We start from the raw sequence: 10195 nt of genomic DNA, 5'->3' as shown, positions 1-10195 counted from the left end.
GAGACCTCCTGGGCCACCATCCAGTCCAACCCCATTCTGCCAAGAAGCAGGAATATTGCATTCAAATCACCCCTGACAGATGGCCATACAGCCTCTGCTTAAAAGCTTCCAAAGAAGGAGCCTCCACCACACTCCCTCCGGGGAAGGCAGAGAGTTCCACTGCTGAACGGCTCTCACAGTCAGGAAGTTCTTCCTCATGTTCAGATGGAATCTCCTCTCTTGTAGTTTGAAGCCATTGTTCCATTGCGTCCTAGTCTCCAGGGAAGCAGAAAACAAGCTTGCTCCCTCCTCCCTGTGGCTTCCTCTCACATATTTATACATGGCTATCATATCTCCTCTCAGCCTTCTCTTCTTCAGGAGATAGCAAAGGGATTCAAAAGGAGTCGGAGAAAGAAGGAAGCGGATCCGAAATTCAATGACATTCAGCAGAGATACATGTCGACACACGTCGACACTGAGAGCACAAAACCCAAATAGAATCCTAGAATCAAAGAGTTGGAAGAGACCTCATGGTCCATCTAGTCCAATCCTATTCTGCCAAGAAGCAGGAATATTGCATTCAAAGCACCCCTGACAGATGGCCATCCAGCCTCTGTTTCAAAGCTTCCAAAGAAGGAGCCTCCACCACACTCCCTCCGGGGCAGAGAGTTCCACTGCTGAACGGCTCTCACAGTCAGGAAGTTCTTCCTCATGTTCAGATGGAATCTCCTCTCTTGTAGTTTGAAGCCATTGTCCCATTGCGTCCTCATGTCCAGGGAAGCAGAAAGGAAGCTTGCTCCCTCCTCCTCCTCCCTGTGGCTTCCTCTCGCATATTTATACATGGCCCTCATCATATCTCCTCTCAGCCTTCTCTTCTTCAGGCTAAACATGCCCAGTTCCCTAAGCCGCTCCTCATAGGGCTTGTTCTCCAGACCCTTTATCTGCTCCCTCCTCCCTGTGGCTTCCTCTCACATATTTATACATGGCCCTCATCATATCTCCTCTCAGCCTTGTCTTCTTCAGGCTAAACATGCCCAGCTCCTTAAGCCGCTCCTCATAGGGCTTGTTCTCCAGACCCTTGATCATTTTAGTCGCTCTCCTCTGGACACATTCCAGCTTGTCAATATCTCTCTTGAATGGTGGTGCCCAGAATTGGACACAATATTCCAGGTGTGGTCTAACCAAAATGCGTCTCCAGTTGCATCTTAAAGTCTGACAGCAGATGTAGCTGCACTGGGATCTCTTCCTTCGTCAGACCATTCATCCCACAGACTTCTTCGGCGGCTGATGGAAAGGGGTCCTCTGGTTGACAGTCGCCAGTCGGTTCTGCCTATGCCTGGAGCAGCCACCCCACAGAAGACCTCTGTGTCCAAGGGGCCCTGGATGGAGCAGGAGAAGGCCTTCCTGGAGGGAACCTGGAGCCAAACCACACACAGCTTTAGAGGTCCAGACAAATAGTTGGTAATGTCGAAGGCTTTCATGGCTGGAATCACTGGGTTGTTGTAGGTTTTTTCAGGCTATATGGCCGTGGTCTAGAAGCATTCTCTCCTGACGTTTCGCCTGCATCTATGGCAAGCATCCTCAGAGGTAGTGCATCCTCACTACCTCCGAGGATGCTTGCCATAGATATAGGTGAAACGTCAGGAGAGAATGCCTCTAGACCATGGCCATATCGCCCAAAAAAACCTACAACAACCCAAATACTTTGTACTTTGTCCAAAAACAAATTGGCACCCGATGGAGTGAGTTTAATTGGGGGCGGGGAGAGATATGCTCACTCCTGGGTAATCCTGGGACTAGCCTGGCTGCCATGTTTTGAACCCATTGGGAGTTTCTGAATTTGGTACAGATGGAGCCCAATGTATAGCACATTGAAGACCTCCAGCCTGGAGGTGAGCAGCACATGCAGTACCATCTTTAGCTCCCCCAGTTCTAGGAAGTGAGGGCCGCATCTGGCACATTGGCCAAAGTTAGGAGTCTGCTGTCCTGACTGTTGTCCATTTCCTTGGACTGACCTTTGGAAGGATGGCCCCAGAGGCCTTGTCCCAAGCTGCAAAACCAGTCATCCCTGAAGGACACAGTCTTTCAGAGGAGAGGATCCCCTGGTTGTATGTTTGTATGCATTTTCCAAGGTGGCACCTCCGTCTTCAGGGTTGAGGGCAATCTCACGTCTTCCCAGGATTCAGTTTCACTGTGTCCTTCCTCTGGCAGCTCATTAGAATCATAGAATCAAAGAGTTGGAAGAGACCTCCTGGGCCATCCAGTCCAACCCCTTTTGCCAAGAAGCAGGAATATTGCATTCAAAGCACCCCTGACAGATGGCCATCCAGCCCTTGTTTAAAAGCTTCCAAAGAAGGAGCCTCCACCACACTCCGGGGCAGAGAGTTCCACTGCTGAACGGCTCTCACAGTCAGGAAGGTCTTCCTCATGTTGAGATGGAATCTCCTCTCTTGTAGTTTGAAGCCATTGTTGCATTGCGTCCTAGTCTCCAGGGAAGCAGAAAACAAGCTTGCTCCCTCCTCCTCCCTGTGGCTTCCTCTCACATATTTATACATGGCTATCATATCTCCTCTCAGCCTTCTCTTCTTCAGGCTGAACATGCCCAGCTCCTTAAGCCGCTCCTCATAGGGCTTGTTCTCCAGACCCTTGATCTGCTCCCTCCTCCCTGTGGCTTCCTCTCACATATTTATGCATGGCCCTCATCATATCTCCTCTCATCCTTCTCTTCTTCAGGCTAAACATGCCCAGCTCCTTAAGCCGCTCCTCATAGGGCTTGTTCTCCAGACCTTTTATCATTTTAGTCGCTCTCTCCATTCCTTCCTTCCTTCCTTTCTTCAGACATTCATTCAGAGGAGAGAGACAACCTTTAACTAAGGCTGTTTCTGAAGGCATGGAGAAATAAATTTGGGGGTCGTCTGTGTCATGATAGGCCTCCGGATTATCCCTCCCAGTGGCTTCATGTCAATGTTAAAAAGCATTGGGAACAGAATGGCCCTTTGTGGGGTGATGCCACAGAGCAGCCCCTTATTTGAGGAGCAGCTAACCCCAGCCCCACCATGCAGGACCTTCCTGAGAGGGGCGACTGGAACCGTCATTGGTGGGGTTTGCCGTGGACTCTGGGTGTGGGCATAGGTACTATGACTCTCATCATTTAGGGTTCCTTCCCCCAAACCTTACCAGGACTTGAAGTGGGCCATGGGACTGTATGGTGGAAGTTTGGCCCAGATCCATTATTGGTTGGGTTCACAGCAGTCTGGATGTGGGTGAAAGGATCATGAAGGAAGTGGTCTGTAAACACTTAGAAAGGAATGAGGTCATCACTCATAGTCAACATGGATTGATCAAAAACAAGTCATGCCAGACTCATCTGATCTCTTTTTTTGATGAGTCTGGCATGACTTGTTTTTGATCAATCCATGTTGACTATGAGTGATGACCTCATTCCTTTCTAAGTGTTTACAGACCAATTCCATCAGATGGAATCTCCTCTCTTGTAGTTACAAGCTGGGTAGATGCAGGGAACGCTGAGGGTGGAGCCTATCTGGATTCCAGGAAGGCCTTCCTTGGACAAGGTCCCCCATGACCTTCTGGCAAGGAAACGAGTCCAAGGTGGGCGAGGCCAAACTAGGGTGAGGTGGATCTCTCATTGGTTAAGTGGTGATGCTCCCTAAGGCTTTCTCCTCTTCATGCTTGAGAGAAGCGATGAGTGGAGTGCCATCAACAGCAGGGTTCCCCCCTGGGCCCGGTCCTGCTCAGGATCTTCATTCATGACTCTTAGATGAAGAGCCAGAAGGCAGGATCATGGGAGAGCCAAGACTCCAGAGAACTCAAAGGGATCTTCACAGATGAGAGAGATGATGATGATAGGCCACACACAATGATGCTCAATGGGGACCAATGCAAGAGACTCCACTGAGGCAGAAAAAAGGAAATTCTGCAAAGAGACAGAATTGGGGGGGGGGGGGGGAGGCTTGGCTGGACAGCAGGACTTGGGGGAAATGTCTTGGGGTCCCTTCCTGTGAGGAGGGAGGGAAACATCAGCCAGGAATGGAATTCCTTGCCGCTCTATATGAGAGCCATTCGTGAGTTGGGGCCTTTTACCCTAGCACTTAAGACACATGGCTGTTTACTAGAGCTTTTGATGTATGTTAATTTTATCAATATCTGTATGTATGTATTTTTATCCTTTACAATTTTAGCTTGTAAATCGCCTAGAGCATCTCGGATGGAGGGCGATTAATAAGTAATTAAATGATGATGATGATGATGAATGTCCCAGAGTTCCCCAGCAACCCGGCCAGCCTTCAAAGTGCGCCAAGTTTGGTCCTGATCCAGATTGGGGCATATTTTCCCTCAGAAAAGAATTATTTTGCTTCAGAAAAGCTGAGGGAGGCAAAATGTACCTCAGGAAATGTGAATAGCAGCCATTTTTACCTCAGAATAAGTTTCTCTTACCTCAGTAAAAGTTAACGGAGGCATTTCTTTAACTCAGAAAATGTGTATAGAGGCAGCTGACCTCAGGAAATAAATACAGGCAGTTCCCAAGTTACGAGCAAGATGGGATTTGTAAGTCGGAATAGGGTTGGCCCACGCCTGCCCTATAATATTTTAATTATTGCTCCGTGTTTAAAAAAGCTCTTTATTGTTTGCTTCTCCTCATTAAAAACAGTCCCGTTACCGCGCGTCCCACAAATTGGCGATTGGGTCCCCAAAATTCTGTGGTCTGAAATCCAAAGTGGCATCACAAATATGCAGAGAATGCTTCGACAACAAAGAAGTAGCCGTCAAAATGCCATTTTTGGATTGGAGGAATCAGACGCCAAGTTCTGACATGCCATTTCCCTCAAAGTAGGGGGGCCATGAAGAGGACGGATCCCCCCCCCACCCCACAAATCTTCCTTGTTGACATAAGAGGAGAGGATCACAGGTAAACAACAAGAAAGTATCAGCTAAGTTTTGCCATGCTGTTTTCCTGATAGGAGAAGGAGGGCCACGAAGAGGAAGGCACAACCCCAAACCCCCCCCCAGGTACGACAGAAGGCAAGACAGAAGGCCCCCCAGTTCCTTGACTTTGTCCCAGTCCAAGACGCTCCGGCCCTCAGGAAAAGAGGTCCCCCCCGCCCTCGCGCCACCATCTGTCTGGCGACCACCGCTCGACATCGAGGACCACGGCCTGGGGCAGGGTGAGGGTGCAGGCCGCGATCCCGGACACGTCGTTCTCCAGGGAGGGGCCGTCTTCCCACCGGTCCTGGAGGGCGTCGTAGACGTGGACGGCGGCCGAGAGGCGCCCGTGGTTGAAGGACTGGCCCCCCAAGACGTAGATGCGGCGGTCGAGGGTCGCAATGCCCGGTTTGCTGTGTCCGAACCTGAGCGGGGAGACTGTCGTCCATTGCGCTGAATTCGGGGAGTAGCAGGACACCTACAACGACCACAACAAAACCAATATAATCCAGTGGCCATACTTTCTGGCAGCCATTGTTTTGAAAGAGGATAATGATCTATCTATCCATACCTATATTCTACATACACATAATGAAAGTGGTATACAAATAAAGTAAATCAATAAACAAAATTTATTCAGACAGGCCTTTAAAGAGGAAGGTGTTTCCGATCTAGTCAGGGCTGCTGTGGCTTCCAATTTTAAATATGTTTTGATGGATTTTAAATGATTTTTTTTACTGCTAATTGTTCAACGGAGAAAAAGTTTCGGGCCTGGAAATAGTTGTTCTTTTATGATTTTGGGGTGCTGAAAACGAAAATGACATTTAAAAATATATATTGGCTCTAGTTTTTATGATAAGCAATCACGTGATCACGTATGGTTGAAAAAAATTCATGTTGCGACTTAAACTATGGAAGATTCTAGAATACTCTAGAAAGTTTGATGACGCAGTATTAATGCCGTGTGCAAAAGCCAGAAAGCCCTCTATAAGGCCAGACTTTTGAACGGTGAGGGTCAGTCAGTTGAAGACGGAGACAGTATCGTTAAACATCATTTTACATTGTTGTTTTGACTGTAGTGATGCCTCGCACGTGTGTCAATAAAGCACTATGGAAGAAAGAGATCAAGGCCAATGGACTCCGTCCATGCTGTCAGACTCCTGCTGGAGCATTCATTGGAAGAGGGAATCCTTTCCTTGAATACCAAAGAAAAGTCAAGAGAAGCAAACAGAATAGAAACTCAAGTCACGATTAAAGCGACATCATTTAAACTTTCAGACTTTTCAACTGCATTAGGCCTACTAATAGAGTTTCTTGCTGCACAAACATAAACAATAGACTAATTAAATAAATATTTCTCATGTATAAACTATTGGCAATATAATTTGACTAACATTTAGTAAATATTCACGGTTTATATACATGCAGTAAGGTTAGGCGCATTATCATAATATTAATGAATTACCTATTGTGGAGAAAATTGAAATAGCTGTTGCATAAAAACCAGAGCCAATTAACACATTTAATTATTATATTTGAATTCAGCATGTTAAATTTATTAAAAAACGGCACATTTCGTTTCCACAACTGAGAAAAACTGAAAATTTGTAGAACAGTGTTATTTAAATTTTTGTATATTTGTATATTTCAACTTCTGTACTAACGCTGTTATGTCAAGCAGCTTTGAGTCCCCTTTGGGGAGATACAGCAGGGTATAAATAAATAACAACAACAAGAAGAAGAGGAGGATGCTGACCTCAAGGACATCCTGCCTGAATCCAGAGTCGGCGTTGTTTCCGCCGATGAGGTAAAGCTTCCCCAGCATGGCCACCATGCCATGCCATGCGCGCCGGAAGGGGCTGTCGGGTAGCGTGTCCCAGCAGTTGGCCTTGGGGTCGTAGCACTGGAGCTCCTTCAGGTACTCCTCCTCACGCCTCCCACACGCAATGTACACCTTCCCCTCCAAGGACGCCCCCGCGTGCGCATACACCTGCGGGCGGTCGGAGCAACAAAATAGTATAACATTACGACTACTATTATTACATCACTGGGGTGGAAACAGGGAAATATTATTATTATTATTATTTAGACATATTTAATCCTATATTTATATTCTATTTATGTATTTCAACCTATCCCTAACCTCCCCCCAGCAATAATATAGTAAAATATAATACTAATATTGCGCTGTGCTAATAATATATTGTATACACATATAATATTGATAATCATATTAAAATGTAATACACTATAACACCATTAATAATGCAATATAATTACTATATATTTTATATTACATGTCATACTGTAACACCGGTATGGTACAATATAGTAATATGTAATACTAATATTACTAAAAAATATATTGTGCTATACTAATAATAAAATACATTGTATTGTCGAAGGCTTTCATGGCTGGAATCACTGGCCTGTTGTAGGTTTTTCCGGGCTATATGGCCATGTTCTAGAGGCATTCTCTCCTGACGCTTCGCCTGCATCTATGGCAAATATCCTCAGAGGTAGTGAGGTCTGTTGGAACTAGGAAAAGGGGTTTATATATCTGTGGAATGACCGGGCTAGGACAAAGGACTCTTGTCTGCTGGAGCTAGGTGGGAATGTCTCAACTGACCACCTTGATTAGCATTCAATGGCTTGGAAGTGCCTGGGGGGAATCTTTTGTTGAGAGTGATTTTATGTTCCTGTTTGTTTCCCCTCTGTTGTTTTGCTGTTGTGATTTTTGAGTCCTTTAATACTGGTAGCCAGATTTTATTCATTTTCATGGTCTCTTCCTTTCTGTTGAAATTGTCCACCTGCTCCTTGTGGATTTCAATGGCTTCTCTGTGTGGTCTGACATGGTGGTTGTGAGAGTGGGCCAGCACTTCTGTGTTCTCAAATAATACAATATAATGTAATATAATATAAATTATTATATTGTTATATAATTATAATAATTATTATATTGTTATATAATTATAATAACAATATAGTAATACAATTTGATTTATTAATATTATTTTATAACCATATAGGAGACCATTGGGACTCGTTAGCCAAGATGATAATGATTGCAGTCTATAACGGGGACTTGTAAGACAAAATTATATTATTATTATTATTATTATTATTATTATTATTATTATTATTATTACAAGATATCTCAGGGGGTTTGGATACTGTTCTCATTGAGGCTTTGGTAGTTTTATCTGAAATCCACGGACTGTCTTGGAATTTATAGTTCACGGATTCGGGGACTGAAACGCACTTCAATCTCTCCTTCCGGAAATGTCTGGAAATTAACTATGTTTATAAAGATCAATCAAGTCACGAGACGGCCTCAGAGAGAGGAACGTACGCGACATAGAATCCTAGAATCAAAGAGTTGGAAGAGACCTCCTGGGCCATCCAGTCCAACCCCATTCAGCCAAGAAGCAGGAATATTGCATTCAAAGCACCCCTGACAGATGGCCATCCAGCCTCTGCTTAAAAGCTTCCAAAGAAGGAGCCTTCACAACACTCCCTCCGGGGAAGGCAGAGAGTTCCACTGCTGAACGGCTCTCACAGTCAGGAAGTTCTTCCTCATGTCCAGGTGGAATCTCCTCTCTTGTAGTTTGAAGCCATGGCTCCATTGCGTCCTAGTCTCCAAGGAAGCAGAAAGGAAGCTTGCTCCCTCCTCCTCCCTGTGGCTTCCTCTCACATATTTATACATGGCTATCATATCTCCTCTCAGCCTTCTCTTCTTCAGGCTAAACATGCCCAGTTCCCTAAGCCGCTCCTCATAGGGCTTGTTCTCCAGACCCTTCATCATTTTAGTTGCCCTCTTTCTCTGGACACATTCCAGCTTAGAGTCAATATCTCTCTTGAGTTGTGGTGCCCAGAATTGGACACAATATTCCAGATGTGGTCTAACCAAAGCAGAATAGAGGGGTAGCATGACTTCCTTAGATCTAGACACTATGCTCCTCTTGATGCAGCCCAAAATCCCATTGGCTTTTTTTGGCGTCACATCACATTCCTGGCTCATGTTTAACTTCTTCCCCACGAGGACTCCAAGATCTTTTTCACACGTACTGCTCTCGAGCCAGGCCTCATTGTCCCCCATTCTGTATCTTTGCATTTCGTTTTTTCTGCCAAAGTGGAGTATCTTGCATTTGTCACTGTTGAACTTCATTTTGTTAGTTTTGGCCCTTCATCTCTCTAATCTGTCAAGATCGTTTTGAATCCTGCTCCTGTCCTCTGGACTATTGGCTCTCCCTCCCCATTTGGTGTCGTGGCAGCCCCAGAAATGCCGCCCGCGGTGAGGCTGGCTGTCCTGGGCGTGCAGTGTCCGTCCGGGTGCCTTACCTCCTTCTGGAGAGGTGTGACGTACTCCCAGGTGTTCGTCTGAGGGTCGTAGCGCTCCACCTGGCGCAGGTCTTCGTGGTAGTCGCGCCCGGCCACGGCATAGATGTGTTCCCCCAAGATGCAGACGGCCATGTTGGCGTGCTCTTGCTGCAGGGACTGGATCTGGAACCACCGGTTGTGACGTGGGTCGTACCTTCCGGGAAAAGGAGACCGTGCTTTTTAACGGGGAACATTCTGAGGTAATTAAAATGGCAGAGAGGGCGAGACTCGTATTGTTTTCCAAAAAATATTAATTCTAATTTTTCAATGTATTGTCAAAGGCTTTCGTGGCCGGAATCACTGGGTTGTTGTAGGTTTTTCCGGGCTCTATGGCTATGTTCTAGAGGCATTTTCTCCTGACGTTTCGCCTGCATCTATGGCAAGCATCCTCAGAGGTTGTGAGGTCTGTTGGAAGTAGGAAAAAAGGGTTTATATATTTTCAATGTATTGTCGAAGGCTTTCCTGGCTGGAATCACTAGGTTGTTGTAGGTTTTTCCGGGCTATATGGCCACGTTCTAGAGGCATTCTCTCCTGACGTTTCGCCTGGATCTACGGCAAGCATCCTCAGAGGTTGTGAGGTCTGTTGGAACTACAAAAATGGGTTTATATATCTGTGGAATGATGTCCAGGGTGGGACAAAGGAGAAAATGCCTCTAGAACAGTGTTTCTCAACCTGGGGGTCGGGACCTCTGGGGGGGGGGGGTCATGAGGGGGTGTCAGAGGGGTCACCAAAGACCATCAGAAAACACAGTATTTTTGTTGGTCATGGGGGTTCTGTGTGGGAAGTTTGGCCCAATTTTATCATTGGTGGGGGTTAAGAATGCACTTTGATTGGAGGTGAACTATATATCCCAGGAACTACAACTCCCAAATGTCAAGTCTCTTTTCTCCAAAC

At 46.0% G+C, this 10195-nt stretch overlaps 2 protein-coding genes across 2 annotated transcripts in view; both read right to left on the bottom strand.

Annotated features, from left to right (window-relative positions):
* Positions 1 to 4986: 4986 nt before the first annotated feature.
* Positions 4987 to 9493, bottom strand: LOC132770330 (kelch-like protein 22). The gene is made up of 3 exons (XM_067466194.1): positions 9262 to 9493; positions 6677 to 6910; positions 4987 to 5398 (listed from the first exon to the last, which is right to left on the bottom strand). Exons 1-3 carry the CDS (start codon positions 9391 to 9393, stop codon positions 5078 to 5080), a joined length of 687 nt encoding a protein of 228 aa, XP_067322295.1. The 5' UTR covers positions 9394 to 9493; the 3' UTR covers positions 4987 to 5077.
* A 621-nt stretch (positions 9494 to 10114) lies between these two features.
* LOC132781577 (disks large homolog 1-like) overlaps positions 10115 to 10195 on the bottom strand; it is an 80299-nt gene continuing 80218 nt past the window's right edge. The window contains exon 13 of the mRNA XM_067466293.1: positions 10115 to 10125. Within this exon, the coding sequence (XP_067322394.1) occupies positions 10115 to 10125 (11 nt within the window). The remainder of the gene's footprint in view (positions 10126 to 10195) is intronic.

The sequence above is a fragment of the Anolis sagrei genome, chromosome 3 (genome assembly GCF_037176765.1).
Source record: "Anolis sagrei isolate rAnoSag1 chromosome 3, rAnoSag1.mat, whole genome shotgun sequence".
In the NCBI taxonomy this organism is placed as follows: Eukaryota; Metazoa; Chordata; class Lepidosauria; order Squamata; family Dactyloidae; genus Anolis; species Anolis sagrei.
This window is presented reverse-complemented; position numbering and strand designations above follow the sequence as displayed.

Excerpts from the sequence above, each read along its gene's own strand:
- LOC132770330 (XM_067466194.1), bottom strand. The coding sequence starts at position 9,393 with ATGGCCGTCTGCATCTTGGGGGAACACATCTATGCCGTGGCCGGGCGC. Across the intron at positions 6,911-9,261 it reads TCACACCTCTCCAGAAGGAG|GTGTATGCGCACGCGGGGGC; the intron begins GTAAGGCACCCG and ends GACCGCCCGCAG. Across the intron at positions 5,399-6,676 it reads TCAGGCAGGATGTCCTTGAG|GTGTCCTGCTACTCCCCGAA; the intron begins GTCAGCATCCTC and ends TGGTCGTTGTAG.